The 15080-nt window shown below is 40.9% G+C and overlaps 2 protein-coding genes across 9 annotated transcripts in view; one reads left to right on the top strand and one right to left on the bottom strand.

Annotated features, from left to right (window-relative positions):
- lrba (LPS-responsive vesicle trafficking, beach and anchor containing) overlaps positions 1–15080 on the bottom strand; it is a 176075-nt gene that overhangs the window by 57986 nt on the left and 103009 nt on the right. For all 8 annotated transcript variants that reach the window (XM_087841692.1, XM_087841691.1, XM_087841693.1 and 5 more), the window contains 2 exons: positions 11823–11966; positions 9909–10045 (listed from right to left, as the gene is read on the bottom strand). In XM_087841692.1, the coding sequence (XP_087697818.1) occupies positions 9909–10045; positions 11823–11966 (281 nt within the window). The remainder of the gene's footprint in view (positions 1–9908; positions 10046–11822; positions 11967–15080) is intronic.
- Positions 6974–8837, top strand: mab21l2 (mab-21-like 2). The gene has a single exon (XM_006796063.3). It carries the CDS (start codon positions 7386–7388, stop codon positions 8463–8465), a length of 1080 nt encoding a protein of 359 aa, XP_006796126.1. The 5' UTR covers positions 6974–7385; the 3' UTR covers positions 8466–8837.

Genomic DNA, 15080 nt, shown 5'->3' with positions numbered 1-15080 from the left:
AAAGGGGGTTGTTTAGAGCGCCTGCCTGTGTGTGTGTGTTTGTGTGTACGTGTGTGCGTGTAAGCGTGTAAGCGTAAGGAGACATTAGTCATCATTATGTGGTGAGATGAGACTGTCTAATGGTTCTTTGCGTGATTACCTATGTGGCAATTGTCTTTCCCTGACCTGTCCTACCTGGTTACCATTTGCTGCACAGATGCATCATCGGCCTGTTTTTCACAGAAGTCATGCTTTACATCGCATTGCAAGGGTTACAACAAAAACACAAATATGCTCTGACTGTACTAAAAAAATTCAAAAAGCAAGCTGAATGATAAATTATTATTATTATGTGCAATATACCTGGATGTTTTAATTGGATTATAACACTGGTAGAAAAACGCTGAAAACAAGACTACAAATCTAGGAGCCACACAAGCTGCTTTGAAGACGTTTTTTAGCAAAGCAGTGTTTAATTCTAATGTAAACATGCTAAAAACTATCATTTTAGTATGATGAGCATATAATGAGCGTAATTTAGCAATGAATGCTACTCTCACTAGTCTCAAACCGACGTTTTGGGCAGATTTTGGAGAGAAAGGGAAGCACACATTCTGATTGTGGCTCTGAGATTTCAAGTGCAGTTTCAAGTGCATTTTACCTGTCAACCTCAGAAAACACCAGCAAATAGAAAAACGCTGCAAGAGCACAGAAAACACAGCAGAATAAAACAATGAAAGAAAAATATTTTAACCTCCTAGGACCTGGTGTCCACATATGTGGACATCACATTTTGGGTTATTTAGACTAAAATACTCAATTTTGCTCTACCTGGGCCTGATATCCACTTACGAGGACATTATACTGCTACTGTTCTATCAAAATTTTAAACAAATATCCTCATATGTGGCTCTCATTTTTCTTAAAAACAAAAATAAGGTAAAAAAAAAAAAAAAAATCTGATAATTCTTTGTTTTTACATTCATCAGGCCCCAATGTGACCAAATATCAAAGAGAAATTAAAAATGCATGTCGTGGAAGAGTTCGGGGGTTAGGAGGTTAAAACTTAAAACTTTAAGTTATAAATATAACGTGAAAAAAAATTTAAAGGAACAGGTTGGTGACACTAAAGGAAAGTCGAAGCATCACCAGAGTCATGAGGTTTAAACCTGATATGAGTGTTTGTAAAATAAACAACACAAAAACCTGATGAGATATTTCAGTCTGGACCAGTGTTGGGCCAACAGTAAAATCAATACATCTAACAAAAGAAACAATAATCAGATAATGGCCAAAATCTCAAAGATGTCTAATAATAATTGCAGGTTTAATATATGCAAAGGGTCAGATTCTGAATGAAGGGTCGATGTCTCGATATGTCTGCTGAAGACTTCAAGTTCATTAATCATCAGTGACATAGCCTTATTCAGCTGGATGTGAGGAACTGTACACAACAGTCCATGTGGTTGGAGACCCAGTATCAGCATGCAAGGGTGCTTCACCTCCTACTGGGCAAACAGAAATACAGTTCAGAAACCTTAATTTGGTGTTATCTTCTATAGTTGGCTTAAATAATTCCAGATTTCCCGCATATGTATTTTTGTTGACAAGTTCCCAAATCTGTGCGGTAACTTGACTTAAATTGAAGATTTAGATTATTGGATTTCCCAATGACTGGATGATCCAAAGTGGGCTGGGAAGAAGGAGCCTGATTCTTGACAGTAAACTGGCCGTGGATGTTGGGAATTTAAAGCCAGAGAAAATAATTTCACGCTTGTGAAATCTGTCTTTGTTAAGGAAACACTTCATGCCTTCCACCTACTGTAATTACTGCACCTGAGAACCGGGCAGAATGTGAAAGAGTGAAGGAAAGTGAAGGACTAGAAAGAGAAAGAAGGTCAGCCTAACCCTTCGCTCTACTAGTCGTTGCCATAGTGTGGCTGAGCGATTTATTGACCATCTCAGGATGTGCTCCAACCAATAGAGTGGAACAGTATGAAGGAGAGACAGTGAGAGGCCAATATGAATGAGTGAAAGGATCTCTTTCCTTGGACTCATTGATAATGACATACCTGCTTGGGCTGTCCGTTAGTCCTATAGCACACACTACTTAGGCTCTAACTGGAAAATCAATAGGCTCCTCTCTCAGAGACCTCTGGCTGCCATGGCTCTTTGTGATTGGCAGCTCCAGCCAAAGGTCGTCCCTGGCGACCACGAGGGTTTGGTGGAGCAAGCAGCCGAGAGGGTGGAGGGGGGTGATCCCTGCAGTCTGACACTTTGGGAGAGCTTAACGATATGGGACTGGTTGCTACATAACACACCAGGGTGGTTTTCCTTGACTGAATGGTCCTTCATTCAACTGCTTGAACCAACCCTGGGTAGCCGTCACCACCCCGCTAATTAGAGTTACCAATGTCTTCTCAGTGGGGATTTTATTATTGCGTAGTGCAAGGCTGGACACTGACAAAACTATTGACATTCTTTCAAATGTTTTCCATCTCTGTTTTTTTTTTTTTTTTCTTTTGGAAGAAATATTTTGGAGACTTTGTGTGAAAATTTTAGGGGTATTTTTTGTAGCAGTTTGCGTACAGATAAACTGATGACTTTATATGAGGCATATAAACCAAATTAATTCGAGTGAAGGTATTTTGATGTTGAATAATGTGCAATACTTTGTAAATCTGTCTGGTCCAGCGAGGGATTAATCGTTTACATCTCTGCCATCAATTTTTTTTACAAATGCTGTGTCACAGTTCTGATTTCGTAAATATACCAAGTCACAGTACACAAGTTGATAACCATCCTCAATCTGTAAAAAGATTAAAATTAAAATAAAAACAAAATCTCATCTTCAAGCACTTTAATGATCAATGGAAAGCATAAACATATTTCAATGTTTGCAGCTCCTGCAACGCCCCCTTCAGTATTTTCACCCTTTACTTTATACAGCTGTTAACACTGCAAACTCCAAACACAGTACGATAGCATGGAGCACGCTCAAACTGCACTAGGAAGGGTTACAAACGCCATCCAATCAAGCTTTTGCAGATATTCCCTTTAACCAATCAGCTGGGGGGGGCAGAGCGGATTTCACTTCCTCATACATGCGATATTAGCAGTCTCCAGGAGAGGCTCTGCAACAATAACTCTGCATGCAATATTGATGGCTGGTGTCTAAACGCAGAGAGGGTGCTGTTAAACACACACATACACAGGCAAACACACATCTGCTCTGCTCCGTGACTTCATCAGTTCTGCTATCTGCCGAGCAGATGCAGAGGCCTGCCAGGCAATTAGATGCCTGCGATGATTTTCTTTGAGCTCTCTATGGAGCTAGCAGCTGGCTCCATACGGGTACGGGAGACGGCAACAAAACGTGTGAACAAGAACATCAAAATTTACTCTCTCGGTTCACACGTGTGCGGATGTTACTCATGTGCAGTCTGTGTGTGTGTGCGTGTGTGTGTGCGTGTGCGTGTTGGGAGGCAATGAGTCACTTTCCCTGGACCTATCATGTTTCCAGAGAAATAAAGAGAGCAGAAAAAAAGGAATTACCTAAAACTGGCAGCCGTGCTACTACACCTCTCACTTAAAGGTACAAAGCAAGAGAGAAGATCAGTGTTAATGAGTGCAACTCGACTCTCAGTTTACTTTAGTACTGATTATTGAGACTAACTATTAAACAAGTAGATGAACCAAATAACCCAACTCCCACCTGATAAGGAACCAAATGTATCTTTGAGGCTTTGATACCAATTTTAAACTAAGGTATACAAATATTGTAGTTTATGCAATCTGGAAAGAGAGGCGATAATTGTGTGAAAATGGCAAACTCAAAGCAAGAACAGAGAGGGGGGGGTGCGTGTTTTTGTCTAGTTGTCTCATCAGTCAGTATTGCGCTTACGAGGGGATGGCTGTGGAGTCGCGCAGGCTTGGATCAAAGAGCTCTTTGACAGGATCTTCTCTACACTCAGAAATGAGAAAACCTTCCAGGAACGCTGACTGTTTTCCAGAGATGTACAGAAAAACGTATGAGTGACTGAGTGGAGTAAATGAGGTACAAACAGTTGGCATTTGCCGTTCATATATATAACAGTATATATGAAAGAAACTATGAGGAGTGTTAAAAAAAGCAAAGAAAATTCTAAAATCTCTGCTCTAACATGTGCTGACTGCGTTTCTGTTTTCCCAACCTCGATGGACATGTAGTAAGCTGAAATATAATGACGCCCCTATTCTGACATATGGCTGACCTTTGCACTTTGGCTGAAAAAATGATTTTATTTATCCGACACGAGGTATCCATTCTATAATAAAAATGAACACAGCGGCTCGGGAACGCGTGGTGTGATAAGTGGGCCCGAAAAGATCCCTAGCGTCTATATAAAACTGTACATTTGTGTCACTGTATATTTCATTAAACTAGGCTTAGCATCTCCTTCATAATATTTGGACACTTGCTCTCCAAGTAGAGCCGATTAATCTCTCCGGAGCTGCGAGCTTGATAATAAACAGTCATCCTGAAATCACACAGCCAGACATTTTTTCTCACTTATTTCATCTTTTACTAAATTCCAAAGCCACATTAGGATAACGGCTGCTTGAGGGAAGACCTGGCGAATATCAGTTTAGTATTTTTATCATCAGTATTTCACAATAAATCTATGTTTGGAAGCCAAAATAAAATGTCATGACACACCAGCAACACTTCCCCTTGAATGTTTTCTTGGTGAGGAAAGTTAATCCGACACTAAAACTCTGTGCTATTATCTATGGGGGTGGGGGGTCCTGCTAGGTTATTATTAATAAAGATAAAAAACTCACTCATAGAATTTAATGAAATTAAATGTAGGGGGGTTTAGCACTTATTGCTACACCTAAATGAAGCAAAATGTGCTGTTTGCACAGGAGGCAAAAGCAGTATATCAAAAATGTGTGTTTGTGTGTGTGTGTTAAACACATCTAGTTTGAGCTCAAATACTAAAATGGTCTCAAACTTCTTTTACAATATAGCTAAAAAATTACACATCATGACCAACTTCACACTTCTCAAAATTATCACCACTTGTGGAAAACGCAACATGATAAAGTCCAGAAAATGTGGCAACTGTGAAGTTTGGCTCATTAATCTAAGACTTTTCTGAAATATTTATGTCTTATTTCAGTATCTTTCGCATAGTTTGGCCACTTCATATCAGCGGATGGCTCCTGAGAATAATTAATGAAGCAATATTCTGCCTTATCTATAATTTAGTAACAAGTGTCAAAAGTTTCCTTTATTTTTCTTATTTTTGTTTTTTACATTTCATTTGCAGGAAGCTTGGAGCAAACTCCATATTTGACTCTTTGAACAAAAATCCAGCAACCTTGTTTTCTCTGCAGCCTTCAGGTTGCAGATGAAACGCACGACAGATTCTCTATTAATCGGTGGCAGCCACAGCAGAAGGCCTATTTGCCTCCTACCAACATTCACTCCGAGAAACACCTTCCACATGAAGCTTCAAAAACGATGCCTGATCGCTGCTTATTATTGATTGTATTTCAAGAAAATGAGGTCACAATAATCGACAGCGGTCTTTAAAAATTCTAGGCCTAATCTGAGATGCTTTGGTCAAAATATATGTTTGCATAAAATTAATCCAAATATTTAAACTAATTTTTTAAAAGACCTGAAAGTCTCATCAAATGTTTCATTAAAATCAAATTTAAGACGCACTATTATCGCAATGTCGTTCTCTGGACGCGTGACGGGATAGAAAAGGACTAAATATTACATGTTGCTTAAACATGCCCTCACACCCCAGCCTCTCGTCTGTGAGAGGATGTAATGGCTTCTTTAGTTCTCCAACACGCGGTGACAAAGGGATGTCTACGCAAAGACCTCTAGTTAAATTATTCAGCATATGGTCAGGGTTCACGGCGATCAAGCCACGGGCGGTGTGTGAGTGTGCGTTAGGGAAGACGCGCGCGCACACACACACACACGCTGAATAAGTTATTTAACTAGACACAATGCTGTGTACTGGCTGTGTAAAATATGCTAAACCAATCCCAAAAATACATCACTTGATTAGTTAAACAGCTCATCAGGTTTAGGAAAAGTCGTTGGGGCCGTTTTGGTTTCGTTCACGTCACTAAAGAGCTTCAGAGGGGAAGCTGCAGGTGCATTGGACACATTTATCCCAGCAAACAGTACACCGACAAAACTGTGTCGATCGGAGATTAATCAGCAAGAAGAAAAACATACATAATAATTAATTAAAAGAAAATGACCCACGGATGTGATATTAAAAAAATCGATTTTCACAAAGTAAGGAGAATTGGGATTGATTTCAGATGAAGAGGGAATAAAAGAATTTTCACTTTTATTTCACAAAATAATGCCAGCAAATCATACCTGGTGTTAGGTGTCTAATTCAAAACATGGAGAATACGCCCAAAATCCGCAAAACCCCGAGTATTAAAAAAAAAATTTAAGTCAGCGATGATCAAGAGACTTGTTTATGAAGAAAGTGGCGCAAAAGCCTATAGACGTTGCGATTACTGAGCCTTGGAAGTCGGAGTGGCATTTTTATTTTTATTTTTTAAGATAGAGAAAGAAACTTGTTAAATTAAAAACTAGGAGAAATAGCGAGGCACTTATCTGCAGAATGCAAGCAACTGTTAAGTTAAAGATTCAAAATCTCAATCCTCAAAATGCAGGAGAGGCTGCGCGTAAAGGAGCGGCACTGGTCGTGGAAAAAAATGTTTTACTGTCGGCGCGGAGAGTTTACACCGGCATATGAAGTGTAAACCTAAAGGTTTGCGTTTTCCTGTGTCGACTTGGGGAGCGCTGGACTGCATGCACCGTGTGCCCAGATGCTTTCAAAGCGAACTGGAGCTCTCCTGCAGGACCGTCTGCCTCTGGCAGCTCTGATTGGCTGCCTGCACTGACAGCTCTGCACATGATTGCAGGAGGAGAAGCCCGACCCCCTTCACTCTTCTAAAGGAACCATTCATAAAGTACACAAATCCAGCTCAAAGCTGAGTGTGGACGAAAAGTGAGCGGGGGCACAGAGGAGAGAATAAGAGCAAGAAGAGATGAGTGGTCATACGCGGCGTTTTAGCCTTTAGTGTCTACAGTCCGGGAAACGGATGGTGACCCACAACCTGAATATGAATCTTCTAAGCTGTGCTGGAAGTGCTCATGTCTTGGACTGATATTTAGTAAGCTATTACGTTGCATCCCTATCCGTTTCCTCCTCCTCACACTGACGTCCATCCGCTGCAAAAGCAAGGAGAGAAAAAAAACTTTGATTACACATTTTTCCTGCACGGTGAGCGTTTGCCTCTGGCTTTACCGGTAAGCATTGGATCCGTCAAATTACTGCGACTCTCCGGTGTACAGCCCGGACCTCTGCCCGAACATGATTGCGACGCAGGCAAAGCTGGTTTACCAGCTTAACAAATATTACAACGACAGATGCCAAGCTCGCAAAGCGGCCATTGCGAAGACTATAAGGGAGGTTTGTAAAGTGGTGTCCGATGTCCTGAAAGAGGTGGAAGTGCAGGAACCCCGCTTCATCAGCTCCCTCAGTGAGATAGATGCGCGCTACGAGGGGATGGAGGTCATCTCCCCCAATGAGTTTGAGGTGGTGCTTTACCTTAACCAGATGGGGGTGTTCAACTTTGTGGATGACGGCTCCTTGCCCGGCTGCGCGGTGCTGAAGCTGAGCGATGGCCGCAAAAGGAGCATGTCGCTGTGGGTCGAGTTCATCACAGCCTCGGGCTACCTATCAGCCAGAAAGATCCGCTCAAGATTTCAGACTCTGGTGGCACAGGCCGTGGATAAATGCAGCTACCGTGACGTGGTAAAGATGGTCGCCGACACCAGCGAGGTCAAACTACGGATCAGGGAGAGGTACGTGGTGCAAATCACCCCCGCATTCAAGTGCACTGGGATTTGGCCTAGAAGTGCAGCTCAGTGGCCCATGCCCCACATCCCCTGGCCCGGCCCTAACAGGGTAGCAGAAGTGAAAGCCGAGGGCTTTAACTTGCTCTCCAAAGAGTGCTACTCGTTAACGGGGAAGCAGAGCTCCGCAGAGAGCGACGCCTGGGTCCTCCAGTTCAGCGAGGCCGAGAACAGGCTGCTAATGGGAGGCTGCAGGAAGAAGTGTCTGTCCATCCTCAAGACTCTGAGGGACCGTCACCTGGAGCTGCCGGGACAGCCCCTCAACAACTACCACATGAAGACCCTGCTGCTGTACGAGTGCGAGAAACACCCGAGAGAGACCGACTGGGACGAGTCTTGCCTCGGAGACCGACTCAATGGTATCCTGCTGCAACTCATATCCTGTCTGCAATGCCGCAGATGTCCCCACTACTTCTTGCCAAACTTGGACTTGTTTCAGGGAAAGCCTCACTCAGCCCTGGAGGTTGCTGCTAAGCAGACATGGAGACTAGCGAGGGAAATCCTCACCAACGCTAAAAGTTTGGACAAATTATAAACTGGTTGTCAAGACTGCGGCGAAGGACATTTTTGGGATAAAATTCAAAGACTATTCTTCAACCGAGTCTCCAAGAAATGTGAAAAGAAAATCAGCAAGAAAATAATGAAGCGAACAAACAAAACCCCCACTTTTGTTTAATAATAAATGGAGCAATTGGGCCCCTGCCGAGAGAAAGTGAAGGTACAGTTTCAAATAAATGTAAGAAATTTTAGTTGTCTTCTTTAAATGTTTTCACAAAGTGAAGAAACTTTTATTTAAATATATGCACAAAAATCGTTAAGTGAAAGAAGAAAATGTAGCGTGCCAAGTTCATTTTTTTTCCATTATGTGACTTAAAGAAGAAATGTTAATAAAATGTTGCAAATTAAATTACAACTTGGCCTCATGTTTGGACGTCTTTGGACAGCTGAGATGGCAAATTTGCAAATCTGTTTCACTTTAGCTTTTTTTTTTAAAAAAAAAAAAAAATCACAGGACAAAATGTAAGTTGATGAAACACAGGCAGAAAAAAGATTAAAATGATTTAGCAATTTATTTATTTATTTTACTTTTTTATTTTTAAAAGGCCCATTTTAGGCCATAAGTTATTGTAAGAGTGCCAAGCTCAACGGGATTGGATTTTTTTGGGTTGTTGTTTTTTAAATGAATGTAAATCCAGGCTCTGGTGTTAATGTGTGGGTCTGGGAGCATCTGTGCTCTGTTTGAACAGTGGTACAAGCAAAGGGCCTACAGCAGAGTGAGAAAAAGAAATCTAGTAATGAACTGATTTTACTATTTGAAACCTTTATTGCCATATTTATTTATATTCATTCTGATATAAAACAACACCCAACTAAACGTGGATTTTATTAAAATAACGCTTAAATAAATATGATAATTTTACAGAGTCTTAGCCAACACCCACCATACACTGACAACAAACAACCACCTGTAGGTCAGCACTCCTCTTACTGACCAATATTACTAAAACAAATTGAAATCATTTTTATTTTTAAATCAGAGCATAATTTAATGCAATTTCAACTTTTGTGTTTTTCTTATAGTGATGAAACAAATGCTGCACACTTACATGATACAATTGCTAAATTAGCTGTTATAACAATGTTCTACCAATAAAGATTATTTTTTAAATTAAACTTAAAAAACTTTCTGGGGAAAATAAAATGAGTTTCATAGAATCCAGAAACCACTGTAAAGCGAGACAGACGCAGTTGGAATCCAATCTTATGGTAACTTCAACCGCGTGTCCTCTTTAACAAATGTTTAGAAAAGCTTACAAATGAACTAAAAAAATATTTTATTAATTTTAAAACAAAGCAGACATAAAAACACACAAGCTTCTGTGTGACATTTAGATGCCAGCAGGGCCTATCGGAAATCCAAGCATGTTTTCTGTAAGTGACCGTGAGAAACATGATCAATGGAGCTTGAGTCCCTTACCTTTGGATCGATGCTCCTGAAGCTGGGCTCCTCTTCATCCACCTCAAAGTAGAGCTCGGAGGCGGTGATGGACAGGGTGCCTTTTACCACCACAGCCGGAGCCACGAGCTGAGCGCTGGTGCTCATGTTTACTGGGCCTGGAGGACGGACAGAGACACAGGCCGGTCACAAAACGAGAACGTCAAACTGGGGACCACTGAGCGCTAATGCGAAGCTGTAAAAAGGAAAATCAAAAGAATCCAACCTGATGGAAAAGTTAAAAACAAACCAGGGATCTGGTTAATTCGTGAAAGTTAATCATGGTAAACGGTAAAGATAACGTTAACGTCTGACCACTTTTAAAGCTGACGCACAATCTCGCAGTAACCAACTTCCACGGTATTACTTTTACAATAAAGCTGCCATGTTTTTAAAAAACAAAATGCTTCGGTTGTTTAAAATAATCAGCGTTTTATTGGCAAATTTAAGACAAAACCAACACACATGAAACAATAGAAGTTCACCAACACGTGTTTTTACTTTATATAATAAAACTGTGTGGGGCAAAAAAGCCGAAAACACTCAAAAAATATGACTGATTAAAAATACTACTTTGCGTCACAACTGTCAAAACTGACTGTTCATCAGGATCCATTGATCGGTGGCTTCTGGGAGAAGCTGTATTTCATCTCTCATCAATCTTAATTTATGCCAGTATGACAATGAGAGCCTGGCTCAGGGGAGCTGTGGGTGGAAGCTCTGCCCGGCTCTGCGCATATGAGCCATTGTATTTGCAGATGTGCGCCGCGGAGCTGCGGGCTTGATTTCCCCGAGCACCCTCGCGCTCTCGCACACGGATGGAATAAACAGATATGTATATAGTCATCCCTTTGCCTGTCGTGAACCCCGTGAGTACTGACATGTTATCCGTGGGTTGAAATAACATTTTTTGTTCCGTTCACTCAAAGACATTCAATTACACCTGGAGCAGACAGCTGCTTAAGAGCACAGCTAAACCTCTCCCGACAACTTCTACGCACTTCTCGCGGGATAAATCACACGATTAGACAGGATTCAGTGTTTAATCCCATTGTCATCCAGATGCATTATTTTTATAGCACTCTAAGCCCAATTACTGCAGCTTAGTCTGCTGAGCGCTGTCACTGCGCATAATATGCGGATTACACGGCAATAGGCCTATTAAATGAAGATTATTTAAATAACAGACATTAAAAAAAAGGAGGTGGGGCAACATCGTGAACTGGAATCTCATCCTCATTCTGCAGCTGCAGTAGCTGACCAGGCTCACATGAAGGGAATTTAAAGTTTTATCAAAAGGAAAAGCTACCCTCCTTCAATCAGATAATACCTCATTTGAAAAGAGCTATCCTGGGGTAAGCTGCTATTGCCAGATAAAAAAAAAATGTTTAGAGTTGCTGCTTGGGCCTGTGTGTGTGCCGGTGTGTGTACAGTAAGTTTGTAAAGCAAGCCTCCATTGGCAGAGGCAGGAAAGTTAAGATGCCATGGTGGCACTAGCACTCCAGTGATGTGCTATGAGAAAGTGATGTATGCTCATTAAAAAGCTGGTTTTCCTTTGTTTATAAAGGAGCTGTACACACAAATTACTCAAGTATGAATGTAAAAAGAAGCACAGCAATATAATAAAACACCAAGGTCATATTGGAAAATCACAGCCTGCTTTGGAAGATAAGGAAGACACTGTTTGGATTTGTTTTGTGTATAGATTCCTCGTATTCAATGCAGTAAATCAGAGTTGCACATGTAGGAAAAACTCAAACTACAGTGCCGCCATTTCTTTATTTGGTCTGAACTGCAGGGGGGGAAATTACAACACAGACACAAATACAAGCAGGGAGGTGGGGGAATGACCGAGGAGCAGGTATGGGAGGTGGCGAACACAAGCTGCTTCTTTACCTGTGACGTTCTCCAGGTCCTTGTCCTCTAGTGACGACAGAGTGTCATCATCTCCGTCGAGGGATGCCTCGCTCTCTGAGTTTTGATTTCCCAGAGCCTGGCTCCTGATGGACTGCTTGCCTTTGAGAATATCGTCCTCGGATGCTAGAGTGGGAAGCAGGAGGGGGAAAGAGCCATCTTATTTTGCATTTGAAGTAATTACAGCATAAAAGTCAAGGTTGTATTTCATACTGTGGATTGACACGACACGAATGCATCCGACTTTATTTTATGACAGAGTTTAAGGACACAAAAGCTTTCACATCAAGTCGATTTAAAAAAAAAAAGAAATTGATGCACATTTTTAAAAAAGAAAAGAAAAGAAAAAAAAACAGCTCTTATAAGCAATCCCCTTACACACAGTAAAAAAAATAACAGTGGACTAGTTATTTGTATCCATTATCACACAGTGAAAATAAAAGTGTTTGTTTCTTTGTTAAATTAGCTTAAGCAAAATCAATTAAAATCAATTGTCAACAGTCTTCTTTAAGATTCAACTCCAAGTAAAATCTTGTATTTCATTTTCAGAACATAATTAATTTATGTTTTATAAAATGAAGAACAATCTGAGGCCTTTTAGTAAGATAAGGCAAGTTTTTTAATATGATCTGGATGTTATGTTTTTTGCTTTTTTTTTTGCTTGAAGTGAGCATATGTTGTGTTTATCCTAATGCAACTATTTGCATTTCAGTCTTTACCACGATTCAGCGGTTCAGTGCAGCGCTCACGTGTACTACATTTTCAGACAGTCACAGCTACGAACATTATTCGTAGAGACAAAACCCAAATGCAAACACAACCCTAACTGCATTTTTCCCCCATTTACCATGAAGCATAACAAACACAACTTCATACTCAGGCTTTTCAGACACATTTAAACAAAATGATGGTCACACACGTCCCGTTTTGATTTTAGCTGACACAACTTGAGACTCCAAATACATTATTTAAAAAGACAAAAAAAATCTGCAAACATTTACAGAGCCCCGTACTTCCCCAGCGGTGCATGGTAAAGATCCACAGACGCAAGTTCACAACACAAAGACTGGCTGGCAAGTCTTCTACATTTATAAACATAGCTGGCAATACAGTGAGTGCTTTCACTGCTTCTGTGCACGACTTTGTGTTCTAATCCAGCACTCAGCTGCAAGTAACCACGTTCAGTCCGGCGAGTCGCTGAACGCATATCCAGGGGATTTTTTGTCATCACCACCTGGGATTGTGGTGGAGATCAATTGCACTTCCTAAAAATGCACAGCCGTGCCGTGTAGCCGTACACTTTGAAACTGCTAGACGAGCGCGGCTAAAAAATCTCTTGTCATGGAAAATATGCAGCTCACTGATATTTAGAATGGCCTTCCTGTAATTAAGCCTCCCTGGAGGATTCTTTAGTTAGCAGCACTGAAATTACTACCAGCTCCCCTAATACGTACCACATGCCATTGTATTCGCACCAAGCAAGTGGACAGGGGACTTGTCAGAGGAGCTTAAAAACAGAAATGTATTTGAACTTCTATGCATTGCATGCTCAGCAATTATCCTCCCCCCCATATTAAGACGGCGCTAACACACAGTATCAAGCCATGAAAACCTCAAACAGCTTATAAATAGCTCTTCGGTCTATTCACTGAAGTACATGCAACACAAATAACAACTCAGCATATTGTGGGTGTGTGTGAGTCCATTAGGAGCTATTTTGGCTAAAGTTACATCACTTATCACCAGATACATAAAAGTGAACATAAGTGACAAGCTGTGTGCCAGCCTCCCAGCCTTCCTGTTCTTAAAGTAGGTAACTTTTTCTCTTTTTTGAATATGACGTGTGCGTGTGTGTGTGTGTGTGTGTGCTTGGGAATTATGTGGCGCATACAAACTCATGAAACGGAACTTCAGCTTTAGTGTACAAACATTCAGCCTGGAATTTAACCCACAGAGTGTGTGTGTGTGTGTGTGTGTGTGTGTGTGTGTGTGTGTGTGTGTGTGTGTGTGTGTGTGTGTGTGTGTGTGTGTGTGTGAGTGTGACAACAATATGAAATTAACTAAAATGAACTACAACTGTTCTAATAAACAACTCCTCTGCCTCCACCTCTCCCCCACTTTTTCTTTTAAACTTTTAAAAAAAAGAAAAAAGAAAAGGGAATTTAAATAATACAACTTTAGCTTTAACATCACGGCTTTTACCATCTTGTTAATCACTGTAATGCTTTTAAATTATGCCGTGATTACAAGCTATGCGTGGAGCGGGAGTGCCACATTAAGAAAAAAATCCACGGCACTTCAACCTCATCACTCATCACGCAGGGAGCAGAAATGTACATAAATCCCAACTGGTTACACTCTTTCCAGGACCCCTTTTCCCTCGCTGAGAGGTTCAACTACCTGCTTATACAACACAAGGCATGCATGGTCACGGCAATTAAATTGTCAGAATTAACAAATTTGTTTTTAACGGGAGCGTAGCCAGGAGTGTGGTCATGAGGCGAGTATTGATTACCAGAACAGAGACATTAGTCTTCAGGTATTTACTCTGCCACCTCTGGTACACGGGCCCGGGACCAGACCAAATCAATCCCTAGAAAAGATGGTTCTTTCCAGCTGTAAATACATAACAGCCTACTCAAGCCCTACTGGCAGCCACATACTCTCCTGTGGAAATCATCTTGGCACTGTATGAATGATAACAGTTGTCTATATCTTTAACACAGAAATGCTTTTTTTTTTTTTTTGCACATATTTCCCCAATCTTAAGAGCAAAGCATGATTAATGGAAAATAAAATGCTTTTAGAATATATCAACAAGTAAAAACGGCATTTTTTCCCCCTCTTTGCTTCCAATTTTCTGATTATGTGAGAGATGTGAAAAGCACTGCCACAGGTAGCTAGCAAATGAGGGTAAATTCAGGCTTGATCTTATGCTAAATATTTTCTTAGGGAGTGAGACTGCATTTTCCCTTCTGCATCTGATGAATATAATTACAGCCAGATATGACCTTTGTGCTCTGTTTGAAAACTCAGCCCTGCGTTCTCATCCCGAGCTGCACTTCCGTAACAAATGTCGGGTCGACTAAAACAAGACAAAAGGTTACATCAGAAAATGTATGCCGTCAGGCTTCACTGTCAAAGAGTTATTTTAATGATATATTCCCATAGTTTATCCAGGTAGTACACTCTCAGGAGGCAGCGCAGTCTTTCCAAAACTGGCCGCTGGCTATTTTTACA

Source organism: Neolamprologus brichardi, chromosome 6, assembly GCF_056152115.1.
Source record: "Neolamprologus brichardi isolate AB-2024 chromosome 6, ASM5615211v1, whole genome shotgun sequence".
In the NCBI taxonomy this organism is placed as follows: Eukaryota; Metazoa; Chordata; class Actinopteri; order Cichliformes; family Cichlidae; genus Neolamprologus; species Neolamprologus brichardi.
The sequence above is the reverse complement of the archived record's forward strand: the minus strand, read 5'-3'. Positions and strand labels throughout refer to the sequence as shown.

Bases quoted from the DNA above. Each gene is read 5' to 3' on its own strand.
- mab21l2 (XM_006796063.3), top strand. From the start codon at position 7,386: ATGATTGCGACGCAGGCAAAGCTGGTTTACCAGCTTAACAAATATTAC.